Genomic DNA, 18849 nt, shown 5'->3' on the forward strand with positions numbered 1-18849 from the left:
GAGGATCAGTCTGCTGCTGCTGCTGAGCTTCACAACCATGTCGACTCCTACGGACCAGGACCTGGGCCGTGCGCTCTGCATCATCACCGGGGCCTCCAGAGGCTTCGGGCGGACCATCGCGAGAGAGATGTCCCGGTTGGTGAAGCCCGGCTCGGCGCTCGTCCTCACGGCCCGCTCCGGTGATGACCTGCGGGCTGTGCAGGCGGAGCTGGCCGAGTCTGAGGCCGGCAGAGCGGGCCTGCTGGTGGAGTGTGTGGTGGCAGATCTGAGTCAGATGCAAGGACTGGAGAAGGTTGTCACAGCATCTAAGGACGCTTTCTCTGAGGATATTGATCACGTTATACTGGTCAACAACGCAGGTAAGAAGCAACCTCTCACTTTTTTTATGTGTTTTTTTTTTTTTTTTTTTTTTACTATATACATAAGCAAAGTGTGCAAATTAGCAAAGTGTGCAAGTTACTATACATTAGAAAAGTTTGCAAGTTACTATACATTAGAAAAGTTTGCAAGATACTATATACATTAGCAAAGTGTGCAAGATACATTAGCAAAGTGTGCAAGATACTATATTAGCAAAGTGTGCATAACATACTATATACATTAGCAAAGTGTGCAAGATACTATATACATTAGTAAAGTGTGCAATATACTATATACATTAGCAAAGTGTGCAAGATACTATATACATTAGTAAAGTGTGCAATATACTATATACATTAGCAAAGTGTGCAAGTTACTATATACATTAGCAAAGTGTGCAAGTTACTATACATTAGAAAAGTTTGCAAGTTACTATACATTAGAAAAGTTTACAAGATACTATATACATTAGCAAAGTGTGCAAGATACATTAGTAAAATGTGCAAGATACTATATACATTAGCAAAGTGTGCAAGATACTATATTAGAAAAGTGTGCATAACATACTATATACATTAGCAAAGTGTGCAAGATACTATATACATTAGTAAAGTGTGCAATATACTATATACATTAGCAAAGTGTGCAAGATACTATATACATTAGTAAAGTGTGCAATATACTATATACATTAGCAAAGTGTGCAAGTTACTATATACATTAGCAAAGTGTGCAAGTTACTATATTAGCAAAGTGTGCATAACATACTATATACATTAGCAAAGTGTGCAAGATACTATATACATTAGTAAAGTGTGCAATATACTATAAACATTAGCAAAGTGTGCAAGTTACTATATACATTAGTAAAGTGTGCAATATACTATATACATTAGCAAAGTGTGCATAACATACTATATACATTAGCAAAGTGTGCAAGATACTATATACATTAGTAAAGTGTGCAATATACTATATACATTAGCAAAGTGTGCAAGTTACTATATACATTAGCAAAGTGTGCAAGTTACTATATTAGCAAAGTGTGCATAACATACTATATACATTAGCATAAACTGGGACACATTTAGAATGTTTACGTTTAAAACCATGTCAATATTGTATATTTGTGACATCACAAATGGACCGAAATCCTAATGGCTTGTTTCAAACGCACAATTTCTGAATACGGGCTTTGTGTATTTCTCCGTATATTGAGCGTTTTGATAGTTTAACAGTATTTATATAGCACTTAAACCTGCTTTATAATATAAAAGACATGAAAATTTCACTTTTTACAATATGGGACCTTTTAACATGAAAAATCAAAAGGGAATTTTCTGTTTACAATATATGTAACGCATTGCTACGCAAATACATTCTTCCATATCTCCTTTTTCTGTGTAGCTACTACAGTATTGACTTTTCCCAGTAATCTTTTACCTGCTGTTGAAATAGTAATCTAAACAGCTCAGTGTGACACACATTCAGCTAGACAAAACTGACATTCTGGTATAGTACAGTAAACAGTCAACAAACAATAGAACGAAACAGAGATTTGTATTTGATTTGACGCCGTGGTGAAAAAACATCTAAACATTTTGACCAGTATGGCTCACACGATGACAAAACCTTTCATTTTGGTGGCGTTGGTCAGTTTACTGACACATTAACTCTGTTTTGAAGCATGAAATTAAGTGTTTTGGGTGAGTTACTGGGTGGGAGCAGATCCTGGATCATGTGCTGAAGGCTATTTACTGTATTTAAGTGAGAGGAAGGATGTGAGGTAGTTAGGAAGCAGTAAATAGCCTTCAGTTATTGTGTCAGTAAACAGTAGGGATCAAGTTGAGGAAATACCAAGCACCGCCCACCAGCCGGAGCACAGCCAATAGGAACGCTCTCTCTCTGTGAAATGACCTGTGATTGGTCAAAGTCTTCTGTCACGGGCTCGATTTTTTAAAGCCTGGAAACAGAGCCATGAGGAGGTGCAGAAGTCTAGTTTCTCTCAGAACAGTGAAAACGTCTTTTAATGTTGTGATCTTGTTGCCTCCTTTTGAGAATATTTACATAAAACTAGTTGATGAAAACACTCACGAGGCATGTAGACGGAGACACACACTATTATTAACCCCTCCTTCCCTCTTCCCAGCCTCCCTGGGGGACGTGTCCCGCTACGCCAAAAGCTTCACCGACATGGCCGAGGTGGACTCTTACTTGTCTCTCAACGTCAGCTCCTCCCTGTGCCTCACCGCCAACGTCCTGCAGGCTTTCCCACAGCGTCCAGGTCTGCGCCGCACCGTGATCAACATCACCTCGCTGTGCGCCCTGCAGGCTTTCCCCTCCTGGGTGCTGTACTGCACCGGCAAGGCCGCCAGAGAGATGATGTTCAATGTGCTGGTGAAGGAGGAGCCGGACCTCCGGGTGCTCAGCTACTCTCCAGGTGAGCAACCTTCTGTTTGTGCTCCTCACATTCAAAGTCCAACCAGTCAGCCATGAGTTGTTGGACAGTTAGAGGACTTGAATGAGGTCTTCCTAAAGGAGTCGTGATGCTCAATTCCAGTTTTACCACATTTTAAAGTTCCCCTTACCTTTTAAAATGAAAACATACCAGCAGCTGCTGCAAGGCCGTGATCCAACTGGAAACACAAAATAATAAATATATGTTGTTTAAATATTTATAAATATACAACATTTTACAATCAAATGAACATGCCTACTGTTTTCTAGACTGGACAAGGGTATATTTGATCCTAAATACAATCTATTTACTTTAAATTGATGACATCTGTATGACAATAAAGTAGAATACATTAAATGTTTATCAGTTTGAGCAGTTTACAGTAAATGTTTGTACCGGCAGTGGAATTGGGCCAATGTGTTTGTTCTGTCCTTTCGAACCTTTGAACTCCATTCACCTCTGTCCTCTGTATCGTACCAGGGCCTCTGGACACGGCCATGCAGGTGACGGCCAGATCCAAAACAGCCGATCCCAACCTCAGGAAGTCCTTTACCGACATGCACGCTCAGGGCACGCTGCTCACCTGTGAGGCGTCCTGTGCCAAGCTGATGAAGCTGCTTCTGGAAGACACCTACGCATCAGGAGCTCACATCGACGTCTTTGACCTCTAGATGCTAAAACTTACTCTTATTACAGATCATTTCTCTGTGTGCCTTGATTTCAATTGAAACCTACCACCCATGTTGTAGTCAAGACCATCTAAACCGAGACCAAAACCAGAGTGTATCAAGACTGAGACCAAGACTTTGAGGGGTTGAGACCAAGACCAGATAAGTGTGAGTCCCAGATCCTCCTCAGATTAGTCTGAAAGACCCACATTCCCATAAAAACACCCACAGAAATCAAATGAAGATTCCTCTTCCTTCACCTCTTTAATTGCCATATTCAGTGTTTATGTGTAGACATTGCAGAGGTGAATGTTATGTGTGTGAATGTTCCTTTGTTTTCTCTGAGCAATCACAGTAATGATGTTTTAATCAATGTACAGGCAGTTTAGTGATATCCCCACGGTTGAGACTAGACCAAAAAAGACATGGTGGTTGGTAACAAGATGGCCAGTTTGAGCATTGCCAAGACCAAAGTTGTGAATAATGAACATAACACGAAACACCTCAGTTAATCATTTGCTATGTAGCAGGATGCCATTTGTAGATGTTCTAGTGCTTTACTTCAGGTGCTTCGGCTACATAATAAATCATCTCCAGCTCACACATAATGCAAGATAGCAACAATTTTACAACACATGACATCAGGCCTTGTGTAGCATTTAGGGGGATCTATTGGCAGAAATGGAATATAATATTAATAACCATGTATTCATTAGTACGATAGAGTATTAGGGCCACATCGAGAATTAAGTCATAATATTACGAGAATAAAATCTTAATTTAATGAGAATAAAGTCATACTATTTCAAGAAAAAAAGTCGTAATATTACGTGAATAAAGTCATAACTTTACGAAAAAAATGTAATTTCCTCCTCCACAAAAGAGGCAGTTTCCCCTTCAGGTCCGTGTGGTTCTTTCTTCAGAATAAACACAGTTTCTTGCACAATCTTTTCAAGGTCCTGATACTGATGATAATGTGGTGCTGATGTGCCAAAAGATGAAGTATTTAATTATTTGTGAAACCTAAACTAAAGTATAACTTCACAAGATGCTCCACGTTCCTCATTTTCACACAGGCGGCACGCTGCTCTATTTCCCCTCTAAAATAACACGTAAAATCACCGCTTTATAATATTATGACTTTATTCTTGTAATATTACAACTTTTTTTCTTGTAAACTTCAGACTTTATTCTCATAATATTACGTCTTCTTTCCTCTTAAACTTCTGACTTTATTCTCATAATATTATGACTTTTTTTCTCGTAAATTTATGACTTAATTCTCATAAACTTACAACTTTATTCTTATAATATTACAACTTTATTCTCATAATATTACGACTTTTTTCACATAAACCTATGACTTTATTCTTGTAATATTAGGAATATATTCTCGAAATCTCGGATTTATTTTATTTTCCTCAATGTGGCGCTAATACTCCCTCATACATTAGTGTATAATCCCCTGAAAATACGAATCATTGTGTTTTCGTTATCTTAGAATGAGTCCTTCATATCGACATAGGGAGCGGGTCCTCTTCATGGAGTCCGCCATGTGTCTTTGTACAGTATCCCAGAACATACAAACCAAACACTGGCTCTGTAGGCCATATTATGCCCCTGATTACAGTACATGCATATAAAAGCACATGAAAGTTACAGTATACATCAACAAATCATACAACAAACAGGCCAAAGACACGGACATAAGGGACAACATCATTCACACTGCTCTACAGTATGTAAAGGAAAAAGAAAGAGGAAACCTGGTACTGTATCTGTGTTATTCTTTGGTTGATTTCATGTCACGTTGTGATAACCGTTATTTAATGAAGTGCTTGTTTATTGTCAGAGCGGTTCACTGTATGTTTATGTTATCAGTTATTGTCATTCGGATACTGATGTATTATTGTGCTCTGACCCCAATCTGTGCCATGTTAAGTCTTAACTGTGAAGTCTGGGGGTTGTAGTTTTAATGTGCCTTACAGTATGTTAATAAGATGCTATCTTTTATGAATAGTTATATTAGTAAACAGTGATTAATGCTGCTGTAATGCTGAGTATAAGCATTTCAATATGTGACAGAAACACTCAAAATATTTTTCACACATTCCTCAATGTACGACTGATTACTTCATAAAAATGTTGATGGGAAATTTGTGCTTTATTTGTGCTTACCTAAACTTGATACTGTATATTACATAAATGCAGCATGAATGTCATCAGGTGCGGAAGTGTTCATGAAGGTGGAAAGGGACTTGAAGTGAATCGAATGAAGTTCGGTAACTCATTCCACCACTACAGACTACAGAGGAGAAGAGTCTAGCTGGCGACTTTGTTGTGATGGTAGTGTAGACCTGGATGAGGGAGTTCAGGTAGGCGGGAGCCATTGTTGTTGCTGTTTTGAATTCGATGCGTGACGTGTGCTGTTTTGGGTTGGTTGAAGACCAGTCGCGCTGCTGCATTCTAGATCATCTTCATGCCTACCAGTAGGGAGTTGCAGATACATGAAAGAGGCTGCCACTTAATGTGAGCAGCTCCGTTTCCCGTCATGTGCCTCTGACAGACGGACACAGCTGCCCCGGACCAAAATACCACAGGAGGAACCAACCCAAAGAAGGGGACGACACCCTTAGACTACCTCTACTTACCTTCCCAGCGCCTAATTTCCCACTGCTCACCCCCCTCCCCACTCTGGGGAGTTTGTACAACCTCTAGAGGGGGTAAGTTTATTTTTGGCTGTAGCAGGGTCGGGCTAAGGAGAGAGGGGGGAAAGTGCTCCTTAGAATTTCCCGAGAACTCTCTGCAGCTCGTTTGGTTCCGTATCCCTCGGCCAGTCCCACCCTCAGCAGCTTTCTCCCTCCTCTCGGCCTCCTCCTGTGTTTTGTTTAGCCAGTACAATGACTGTGGGGAACATGGAGAGCGCTGAGCTGTTTGATGCTGGGAAGAAAGGTCGAGGCCTGAAGGCCACCAAAGAGCTCAAGGCCGGGGAAGTGGTCTTCGCCGAGCCCAGTTTCTCCGCTGTGGTCTTCGACAGGTACGAGGGCTCCCCGGTTGTTGTAGTTTTTTAGAATAGATGGACAGGTAGGATCGTTTCTTACCGTGCATGTATTTGCAGATCTGGCTGACACCACTGCCGGTGTGTTGTGGACGTGTAGGTCAGGCTTCTCTGAGCTGTGTGACCTCATATCTTAGATGCCCAAAATTCTCATGACACCAGCAATAAAAAGCTGTCAAGGTGTCATGTGAGCTTGAGCTCGACATACTTTTGGATACAGTTTTCAAGAGCTAGGACGCTCTACCACAAAAATTGACACTTTGCAAGATTTCAAAAATAATTTCATAAATTAAAAATGAATAAAACATCAGTCTTAGAGATTCTAGTGACCTCACATGTAGCATGTGGATAGAGAAATGACGATTTCCTTCTCTCTACATGCAGTAGATCAATGTCTATCGAGTCTGTATGTGCTATGATGCATTGGTCATACCTCTATTTTTTAGACCCTGTTCAAATATGCTACATGTTAAAATTGGATTATTGTGTTACAGCTGCTAAAAGGTTATTTGTATAGCAAGTGTTTTACATAAGACATGGAGCGCCTTGGTAGCTGAGTTGTTACAGAGCGTGCCATATAACCCCAACGTCCTGTGTTGGATTTCAGCCTTTGTTGTATTTCTACAAGGTCCTCTGTCAAAGGACGCTTCATAATGTCAGTGCAGATTAGAAATATATTTTAGCCCCTAGACCATTCAGTGGTCTGGTCTGTCAAAATGAGAAAGTTTGTGACCCTGCAGCCATGTTGAGATCTCTTGAGGAAATACCAAGCACCGCCCACCAGCCGGAGCACAGCCAATAGGAACGCTGTCTCTCTCTGAAATGACCTGTGATTGGTCAAAGTCTTCGGTCACGGGCTAAAGCCTGAAAACAGAGCCATGAGGAGGTGCAGAAGTCTAGTTTTCTCTCAGACACTTGAATTACAATATGCTGAAAGGTTATTATGGAATTTTTGCCCAATGATGCCAAAACATTGTTGCCTACTGAAGCTTTAATAATTAACTATTGTAACTAATATGTTCCTTTTTCTAATGATGTTATTGTAAGATGTTCCAACAATTAGTTTGACTTTGTTGCACATTTTGTCTCATGTAAAACTTCTCCCCTGGACTTCTGTCTTCAACTTGCATTTCTTTTTCAGTAATGTAATGCAGCTGCAGTTTTTTGCCTTCAGCAACATGCACATTGCACACAGTGTTCTGGACTTTTTCTGTAAATAGTTGGCAGCCGAGTGCAGCCTGGTTTATCTATGTGCTGGAATGCCAGACACAGATCTGGTAGCGTCGTCTTTGAGCCATATAAGAGCGAGTAGCTGCAGGACGTTGGCTCACTGAGGGCGTCCAGCACAGTAGGCATGCACTGAGAGGATCTGCCTAATGTAGGAAAGGAGCTGTCCAAAACTACAGCGAGAGAACAGAGCGTGCGTGTGTCTGTTTGTGTGAAGCTGCACAGGGCTTTGCTGCGTTCCAACAATCATCAGAAGCATTAACACGTCTGTTCACTGTTCCTTTGGACTGAATAAACTGTTTACACAGACAGACAGACGGACTCTGTTCACTCACACAGTGCGAGCTTCTGTCTGTAGTCAGCATCCAGTCAGCTGAAAATATGAGGATAGAAATGTAATCATGTTTGCAAGCTTTTTTAAAACAGAGAGCTGTGATAATATTTTATTTATGATATTTATGTGCATGTATATGTGTCTTGTTCATGCACACTGTATATTCAACAATATTACATAGATAGTATATAGAATAGTTTATAGTATGCATATTGTGAGGGAGCTGCAAACCATCCCCCTCACTAAGATGGAAAAAGACACACACGTGAATTGACTGTGTTAAGTTCAAGAAAACAGACTAATACAGGAAATTCAGGTTTATATGTTGGGCTTTTATTTTGGGGAACTCTTAAGAAATATTACTTCAGGGGGAGTGTTTGATGAAATGAATAAATACATTTTAAATAAAAAATAAATACAAAAATAAATACATTTAAAAAAGTAATAAAAATAAATAAATCAAAGGGAACATTAATGTGTAAGTCTATTTTTTATATTATTTTTGGTACATTTAATGGCATATTATTCATTTATTTATTTATTTATTATTTATTTTGGCAGCTTCTGTCATCCTTGCAAAATGTTCTGTTTCGAGTGAGCTGCACTGACTAACTTCTTTCCACTTGGGTTTTTTGCCTCTTCAATCACTTTCGTCTTCTTTGGTGCTAAATCTTCACAGGGGCCTCTCACTGCAGATGTCACTGTTTTCCATGCACCTGCAATGTTTCTATGTTTTGTCTGTTTCCCTCTCAGTTTGGCCACTCAGGTGTGCCACAGCTGTTTCCGGCACCAGGCCAAACTGCACCGCTGTGCCCAGTGTAAGTTTGCCCATTACTGCGACCGGACCTGCCAGACTGCATGCTGGGACGAACACAAGCAGGAATGTGGTGCCATCAAGAAGATCGGCAAGGTGCCCAGCGAGCATGTTCGGTAAGGACAACTGGGAGAGGAAGCTGCAGGAGACAGATGAAATGAAAGTTGTATGAAACCACCCGATTCGACTGTTATCAGGCCATTAAAGAGGCGTTATCGGTCGCGATAAGCACCATAGATGTGGGTCAGTAGGGGCCTACTACGCCTACTATGTTGTAAAAGTGAAAGTTAAACTTAAAAGCAACACTTTCTAACATATAAAACTGAATGAAACGTCACGTTTTGAACACAAACAAAAAGGCTTCTTTAGGTTTAGGCAACAAAAACTACAACTTCTTTAGGTTTAGGCAACAAAAACAGTTAAGTTTAGGGAAAATCATTGTGTTTTGGGTACCCTTATGAAGTTTCACACTTTCTATAATACAGCTTCTGCTCCTGTCATAGATACTAGAGTCGCTAGAGGTCGCTGTCGTGTTCTTTTATACCTTCTTTCGGTGATCTACCATGTGAATAGATGATAAAACCTACAAGTGGGTGTAGTAGGCCCCTATTGACCCACATCTATGGGGCTTATAGCGACTGATAATGCCTATTTATTAGCCTGACAACAGCCTAATCAGTCGGCTGATGAAACTGACTTGTATAATACTGCAAGGAAAGAAATCATAGCAACCTGAGGTCCTGTTTTGCAGAACAGGGCGTTGTCCTTGTCTCAACTCTGATGCTGTGTAAAGTCAAGTCAGGTCAATTAATACAGCCCAATATCCAAATCACAAATTTGCCTCAAGGGGCTTGACAATCTGAACAGCAAATGTTACTCCCCTGAAAAATAGGAAGTAAATAATCACAAGAGTGATGGTGACATTTCCTCAGCGAGAACTTTACTCTCATGCTTTTACAAAAATACAACAAGAAGAAATGCATCTTTTTGTAGAGAGTATATACCCTTCTTCGGTTACACAGTATTTACCTGATTATATTAATCTGTGATGATTTCATATGTGAATTTTGGAGACATTTATTTTGCTTTTCTTCCTGTAATTCTGAACATCGTGTGATGCATCATAGGCATCAATCAATCAATCAAGAGGATGTACACAGACTGACTACAGAGCATTGTGCTGGTGTAGTCTAGTACAGTATAGGATTCAGTGGAGGACACATGAACTGACCAATATCTGATAGTGCCAGCGATGTCTCTCTCTTTCTGCCCAGTCTGGCTGCTCGTGTGCTGTGGCGTACACAGAAGGACACGGGCATCGTGTCAGACAGTCAGCTGATCTCCGTGGACCAGCTGGAGGACCACGTGGCCGACCTACCTGAAGAAGAACTCAAGCGGCTCAATAATGATGTGCACACCTTCCAGGAGTACTGGTCTTATGGAAGAAAGCAGCACTCCGTCGACTACATCTCTCACATCTTTGGCATTGTAAGAATGAATGTCTCATTATGCATTACTGATGTAATCTGTAATGCATCTGTAATATTATATATGTTTGTAATCTGCACCAGGACTAAAGACAGCTTCAGAAATAAACTAGTTTGTACTTCCTCCCCTCTCTCTTGTGTGTCTCTGTAGATCAAGTGTAATGGATTCACGCTGAGCGACCAGAGAGGCCTGCAGGCCGTCGGTGTGGGTCTTTTTCCCAACCTTTGTCTGGTCAACCATGACTGTTGGCCCAACTGCACTGTCATCCTCAACCACGGCAAGTAGGTATCCAAGCTACTGCTCCTTTAAAATCTCTGTGTAATTATCTAATTATTATTAGGGGCCGGGCAGCTATGCTGTCTTTGTCAATATTCTTATTCTGCTGCTTCTTCTGCTTCTGCTTCTTCTTCTGCTGCATCTTCTTCTTCTTCTTCATCTTCTTCTGTTGCTTCTTCTTCTGCTACTTCTGCTTCTTCTTCTTCTGCTGCTGCTTCTGCTGTCACTTCTTCTTGTTCTGCTGTTGCTTCTGCTTCTTCTTCTGCTGCATCTTCTTCTTCTTCTTCTTCATCTTCTTCTGTTGCTTCTTCTTCTGCTACTTCTGCTTCTTCTTCTTCTGCTGTTGCTTCTGCTGTCACTTCTTCTTGTTCTGCTGTCACTTCTTCTTGTTCTGCTGCTTCTTCTGCTTCTTCTTCATCTTTCTCAAAATGCCCGGCCCATCCCGCAGCTGCACAGCAGCTATAATTACTATTATATCTAATAATTAAGTAATTAAGTATAGAACTTTATTTAGTATTATATATTATGTGAGCACAACATAAAGTACAATAGTAAAACTAGATTTTGTGGACCACTGTGACTCGTTGATGCTTTATTTTAAACAAAAGACCAGCGTAACTTATAAATGTTTGGATGAACTGACTGTCGCTTTCTTTTGCAGCCAGTCAGCATTGATTTCTGCTCTCCACTCTCAGAGGAGGTACGTATTGCAGCTGATCAATATCTATATATGATATGATGAGGCTATAACATGGCTGAAACATGCGTGTGCTAAAACTATACAGAACATAAATCATGACCTATAGCAACATTTGTTTCAGGACCACTCAAACAACTTAGCAATCAATTGAATCAACTTTCAACTTGTACTGATTTTATCAGTAATATCGTGGGATTTGCTGCATCCAGTGCAGCAGAGGAGTACCATTAAACCATGCATTATCAGATCCAGAAAACCAGTCTGGTCCTCCTCTGTTCAAGGATCGAGCTGCGAGCTGTGGGGAAAATCCCAGAAGGTGAGGAGCTGACCGTCAGCTACGTGGACTTCCTCAACCTGTCTGCTGACCGCCAGAAGAGGCTGAAGGAGCATTTCCACTTTGAGTGCACCTGCCAACACTGCAGCCAGCACATCAAGGATGACCTCATGATGGCTGCCGCAGAGAACAAAGTTGGCTTTACATATGATAACAGTCACACAAAATACAGAATCCTTTTCTTTATTTCACTTTTATGATTATGATTCAAACCATATATTCCTGTTAGCGCTGTTGTCCCTGTGTCTCCCTCTCAGCCCTCTGCTGATAAGGTGAAAGAGGTGACTGCCTTCAGTAAAGAATGTCTGGAGAAGATCAACAGGTCCCATATCAAGAAGGATTTCCACGAGGTACACAACACTCAGCTGTCTGCATTTCTTTCTCTCTTCATCATGCTTCACTGTCTCTCCCCTGTACTGTACTGTACTCTGTCTGTCCTCTCTCAGGTGGTGAAGTTGTGTCACGAGTGTCTGGAGAAGCAGGAGAACGTCTTGGCTGACACTCACCTGTATCAGCTGCGTGTGCTCAGCGTTGGCAGCGAGGTGCTCTCATACCTGCAGTGCTTCTCTGAGGCTGCAGACTACGCCCGCAGGATGGTGGAGGGATATATGTGAGTGCTGCAGGGAGAGAGTAACTAGTGCACATTAACCGTGATCACACTGAAGACATTAGGTATCCTGCCTGAGACGAGATCAGTATGAAGTTATTGTTAAGATTTATGTATAAACTCCCCATGTTCCATATATATTTGCATAGAAACCCCCTATGTCACCATAGATTACCGTTGAAACCTTTAAAACTTTGGAGTTGGGAAAGAGAAACCTCAATGTGTTCACACCTTAATACAAAATATAATAATCATCTAGGTGTTTGAATGATCCTGATGCATTTCATCATATGTTAGGTCAAAACATTTTATGTTCTGTATGTGGATGCATTTTGCATATCGATATATTGTGACTAAGTACATTTTTTAGGTTTAATTGGTTAAAAAACTAGGTAACACTTCATTTTACAGGTCCGCAAATGTCATGGTAATTAGGTGATAATTAGCAAGTAACCTCTTTGAAATTTCTTTGGAATTACTGCCAAATTACCCCAATATTTACCTCAAAATGTATCAAAAATTACTTTATTATAAACATTATTTATCTGTTATCCATTTCCCAAGAGCTGGTAATTTATTTAATCGTTTCCCAGGAAAATAATACAAAGTTAATTGATATACTTTATCTCAATGTTCTTATAAATAGACAATAATTAGCAAATAACTTCTTTGAAATTTCTTAAAAAAACTCCCTGAATCATGACATTAGCTACCAGGTTACATTTGTGTAGACAATAAGTCACACATTGGTGAGATTTGTTCCTGATCAGAAGTGTCTTCTATTAGTTTTCCACCTCCGATGAAGAGCAGCACACAGCCGCTTCTCAAGCCTAAGGGCCTTATTTTAACCATTATATGCTATTTTAGCATAAATAATGTTTATAATAATTTTTTTTTGATAAATTTTGAGTTAAATATTGGGGTAATTTGGCAGAAATTCCAAAGAAATTTCAAATAGGTTTCTTGCTAATTTTCACCTAATTACCATGAAATTTGTGGACCTGTAAAATGAAGTGTTACCCAATATTGATATATATTGTGACAAGTACATTTTTAGGTTTAATTGGTTTAAAAACTATTAAGTGCATTTGTGTATCAGGCAAAAACCTCAATAACGTCCGGCCACTTTAAGCTGCGAGGCCACTGTACTGTAGCTTTTGGGAACGTTACTCAAACAGGAGGAAATTTGTTGGGGACTATTTAAAGCAGTGTATTAATATACATTTGATGCTCCAGTGAGTATTATTGGCTCATTGGTGTGCTTTTAAAAGTCTGTGGACGACTATGTAGCTCTATGGCACATAAGATATATCAGGCTTTGAATACAGGATACATTCATTGTTGGTTTGGGTCTCTCCATGGGACTTTTTGTTTCTGCAGAAAGCTTTACCACCACAACAATGCCCTGTTGGGCATGGCCATCATGCGGGCAGGCGTCACCCACTGGCACGCAGGGCAGATAGAAGTGGGTCACGGCTTGATCTGCAAGGCCTACGGCATCCTCATGGTCACCCACGGACCCAACCACGCCATCACCAAAGACCTGGAGGTACACTATGCAGTAGTTTTCTTTTATGTATCGGGCTGTGACTTGTAGCGTAATAACTACATATTGAAAATATAGTTTCTACAAACTAAGTGGTAACATTGGAAGTATTATTTAATTCTCCCAGTAATCTTGCTTTTTTTTTTATGCCTTCAGTCTATGCGCAGGCAGACTGAGATGGAGCTGAAGATGTTCAAGCAGAATGAGTCTGCGTACCACACCATGAGGGATGCTGCTCTGAAGACCGGCAGCTCTTAAGCCGATGCAAAGAGCAATAATCACTGATGATACCCTGTTCTGTTAAAATCAACATGTGCAGATGTAACACAGTATGTATCATGTACAGTATCTACAATTAAAGTGGAAAGACAACATGTTGTGATCACTTACACACAAACGAAAAGCATTCCTGACAACCAGGCTTGGAGCCAGGATTTCAGAGATACTGAGGTCACAAGTTCACCTGAGGCAATCAAATCACCTACTACTGAATACTTGACATACTATACTATGACTTTTTGTTATTTTTTCGACATACTATACTATGACTTTTTTTACTTTTTCGACATACTATACTATGGGGTTTTTTTTTACTTTTTTTCTAGATACTATACTATGACTTTTTTTCATGGAATTGTTCAACATACTATACTATGACTTTTTTTCATGAAATTTTTCAAAATATTATATTATGACTTTTTTTCATGAAATTTTTCAAAATACTATACTATGACTTTTTTTCATGAAATTTTGACATACTATAATTTTACTTTTTTTCATGAAATTTTTCAAAATACTATGCGATGACTTTTTTTCAAGAAATTTTTCAAAATACTATACTATGACTTTTTTTCATGAAATTTTTCGACATACTATAATTTGACTTTTTTTCATGAAATTTTTCAAAATATTATATTATGACTTTTTCATGAAATTTTTCAAAATACTGTACTATGACTTTTTTCATGAAATTTTTCAAAATACTATACTATGACTTTTTTTCATGAAATTTTTCAAAATACTATAATTTGACTTTTTTTCATGAAATTTTTCAAAATACTATACTATGACTTTTTTTCATGAAATTTTTCGACATACTATAATTTGACTTTTTTTCATGAAATTTTTCAAAATATTATATTATGACTTTTTCATGAAATTTTTCAAAATACTGTACTATGACTTTTTTCATGAAATTTTTCAAAATACTATACTATGACTTTTTTTCATGAAATTTTTCAAAATACTATATTATGACTTTTTTTCATGAAATTTTTCAAAATATTATACTATGACTTTTTTTCATGAAATTTTTCAAAATACTATAATTTGACTTTTTTTCATGAAATTTTTCAAAATATTATATTATGACTTTTTCATGAAATTTTTCAAAATACTGTACTATGACTTTTTTCATGAAATTTTTCAAAATACTATACTATGACTTTTTTTCATGAAATTTTTCAAAATACTATACTATGACTTTTTTCATGAAATTTTTCGACATACTATAATTTGACTTTTTTTCATGAAATTTTTCAAAATACTATACTATGACTTTTTTCATGAAATTTTTCGACATACTATAATTTGACTTTTTTTCATGAAATTTTTCAAAATACTATACTATGACTTTTTTTCATGAAATTTTTCAAAATACTATATTATGACTTTTTTTCATGAAATTTTTCAAAATACTATACTATGACTTTTTTTCATGAAATTTTTCGACATACCATAATTTGACTTTTTTTCATGAAATTTTTCAAAAATATTATATTATGACTTTTTCATGAAATTTTTCAAAATACTGTACTATGACTTTTTTCATGAAATTTTTCAAAATACTGTATTATGACTTTTTTTCATGAAATTTTTCAAAATATTATATTATGACTTTTTTTCATGAAATTTTTCAAAATACTATACTATGACTTTTTTTCATGAAATTTTTCAAAATACTATACTATGACTTTTTTTCATGAAATTTTTCAAAATACTATATTATGATTTTTTTTCATGAAATTTTTCAAAATATTATACTATGACTTTTTTTCATGAAATTTTTCAAAATACTATACTATGACTTTTTTTCATGAAATTTTTCAAAATACTATATTATGACTTTTTTTCATGAAATTTTTCAAAATATTATACTATGACTTTTTTTCATGAAATTTTTCAAAATACTATAATTTGACTTTTTTTCATGAAATTTTTCAAAATACTATACTATGACTTTTTTTCATGAAATTTTTTGACATACTATAATTTGACTTTTTTTCATGAAATTTTTCAAAATATTATATTATGACTTTTTTCATGAAATTTTTCAAAATACTATACTATGACTTTTTTTCATGAAATTTTTCAAAATACTATACTATGACTTTTTTCATGAAATTTTTCGACATACTATAATTTGACTTTTTTTCATGAAATTTTTCAAAATACTATACTATGACTTTTTTCATGAAATATTTCAAAAATATTATATTATGACTTTTTTTCATGAAATTTTTCAAAAATATTATATTATGACTTTTTTTCATGAAATTTTTCAAAATATTATACTATGACTTTTTTTCATGGAATTTTTCAAAATGCAATACTATGACTTTTTTCATGAAATTTTTCAAAATACTATACTATGACTTTTTTTCATGAAATTTTTCGACATACTATAATTTGACTTTTTTTCATGAAATTTTTCAAAATATTATATTATGACTTTTTCATGAAATTTTTCAAAATACTATACTATGACTTTTTTCATGAAATTTTTCGACATACTGTAATTTGACTTTTTTTCATGAAATTTTTCAAAATTCTATACTATGACTTTTTTTCATGAAATTTTTCGACATACTATAATTTGACTTTTTTTCATGAAATTTTTCGACATACTATAATTTGACTTTTTTTCATGAAATTTTTCAAAATATTATATTATGACTTTTTCATGAAATTTTTCAAAATACTGTACTATGACTTTTTTCATGAAATTTTTCAAAATATTATACTATGACTTTTTTCATGAATTTTTTCAAAATACTATACTATGACTTTTTTTCATGGAATTTTTCAACATACTATAATTTGACTTTTTTTCATGAAATTTTTCAAAATACTATACTATGACTTTTTTCATGGAATTTTTCAACATGCAATACTATGACTTTTTTCATGAAATTTTTCAAAATACTATATTATGACTTTTTTTCATGAAATTTTTCAAAATACTATATTATGACTTTTTTTCATGAAATTTTTCAAAATACTATAATTTGACTTTTTTTCATGAAATTTTTCAAAATACTATACTATGACTTTTTTTCATGAAATTTTTCGACATACTATAATTTGACTTTTTTTCATGAAATTTTTCAAAATATTATATGACTTTTTTTCATGAAATTTTTCAAAATACTATATTATGACTTTTTTTCATGAAATTTTTCAAAATACTATAATTTGACTTTTTTTCATGAAATTTTTCAAAATACTATACTATGACTTTTTTTCATGAAATTTTTCGACATACTATAATTTGACTTTTTTTCATGAAATTTTTCAAAATATTATATTATGACTTTTTCATGAAATTTTTCAAAATACTGTACTATGACTTTTTTCATGAAATTTTTCAAAATATTATATTATGACTTTTTTTCATGAAATTTTTCAAAATACTATACTATGACTTTTTTCATGAAATTTTTCAAAATACTATACTATGACTTTTTTTCATGAAATTTTTCAAAATACTATACTATGACTTTTTTCATGAAATTTTTCTACATACTATAATTTGACTTTTTTTCATGAAATTTTTCAAAATACTATACTATGACTTTTTTCATGAAATTTTTCGACATACTATAATTTGACTTTTTTTCATGAAATTTTTCAAAATACTATACTATGACTTTTTTCATGAAATTTTTCAAAAATATTATATTATGACTTTTTTTCATGAAATTTTTCAAAATACTATACTATGACTTTTTTTCATGGAATTTTTCAACATACTATATTATGACTTTTTTTCATGAAATTTTTCAAAATATTATACTATGACTTTTTTTCATGAAATTTTTCAAAATACTATAATTTGACTTTTTTCATGAAATTTTTCAAAATACTATACTATGACTTTTTTTCATGAAATTTTTCGACATACTATAATTTGACTTTTTTTCATGAAATTTTTCAAAATATTATACTATGACTTTTTTCATGAAATTTTTCAAAATATTATACTATGACTTTTTTTCATGAAATTTTTCAAAATATTATACTATGACTTTTTTTCATGAAATTTTTCAAAATATTATACTATGACTTTTTTTCATGAAATTTTTCAAAATATTATATTATGACTTTTTTTCATGAAATTTTTCAAAATACTATAATATGACTTTTTTCATGAAATTTTTCAAAATATTATACTATGACTTTTTTTCATGAAATTTTTCAAAATACTATACTATGACTTTTTTCATGAAATTTTTCGACATACTATAATTTGACTTTTTTTCATGAAATTTTTCAAAATATTATACTATGACTTTTTTTCATGGAATTTTTCAACATGCAATACTATGACTTTTTTTCATGGAATTTTTCAACATGCAATACTATGACTTTTTTCATGAAATTTTTCAAAATATTATACTATGACTTTCATGAAATTTTTCGACATACTATAATTTGACTTTTTTTCATGAAATTTTTCAAAATACTATACTATGATTTTTTTCATGAAATTTTTCGACATACTATAATTTGACTTTTTTTCATGAAATTTTTCAAAATATTATACTATGACTTTTTTTCATGGAATTTTTCAACATGCAATACTATGACTTTTTTCATGAAATTTTTCAAAATACTATATTATGACTTTTTTTCATGAAATTTTTCAAAATATTATACTATGACTTTCATGAAATTTTTCGACATACTATAATTTGACT

The 18849-nt window shown here is 35.2% G+C and overlaps 2 protein-coding genes across 2 annotated transcripts; both read left to right on the forward strand.

Moving 5' to 3' along the window:
* Window positions 1-4303, forward strand: spra (sepiapterin reductase a). Its single transcript, XM_037753505.1, has 3 exons — window positions 1-359; window positions 2510-2800; window positions 3299-4303. Exons 1-3 carry the CDS (start codon window positions 38-40, stop codon window positions 3487-3489), a joined length of 804 nt encoding a protein of 267 aa, XP_037609433.1. The 5' UTR covers window positions 1-37; the 3' UTR covers window positions 3490-4303.
* A 1921-nt stretch (window positions 4304-6224) lies between these two features.
* smyd1a (SET and MYND domain containing 1a) lies at window positions 6225-14242 on the forward strand. Its single transcript, XM_037752413.1, has 10 exons — window positions 6225-6523; window positions 8859-9035; window positions 10194-10407; window positions 10558-10688; window positions 11345-11383; window positions 11665-11851; window positions 11975-12067; window positions 12164-12327; window positions 13705-13873; window positions 14027-14242. The coding sequence occupies exons 1-10, from the start codon at window positions 6387-6389 to the stop codon at window positions 14126-14128; spliced, it is 1413 nt and encodes a 470-aa protein (XP_037608341.1). The 5' UTR covers window positions 6225-6386; the 3' UTR covers window positions 14129-14242.
* Window positions 14243-18849: the final 4607 nt, after the last annotated feature.

The sequence above is a fragment of the Sebastes umbrosus genome, chromosome 19 (genome assembly GCF_015220745.1).
Source record: "Sebastes umbrosus isolate fSebUmb1 chromosome 19, fSebUmb1.pri, whole genome shotgun sequence".
NCBI lineage: Eukaryota > Metazoa > Chordata > Actinopteri > Perciformes > Sebastidae > Sebastes > Sebastes umbrosus.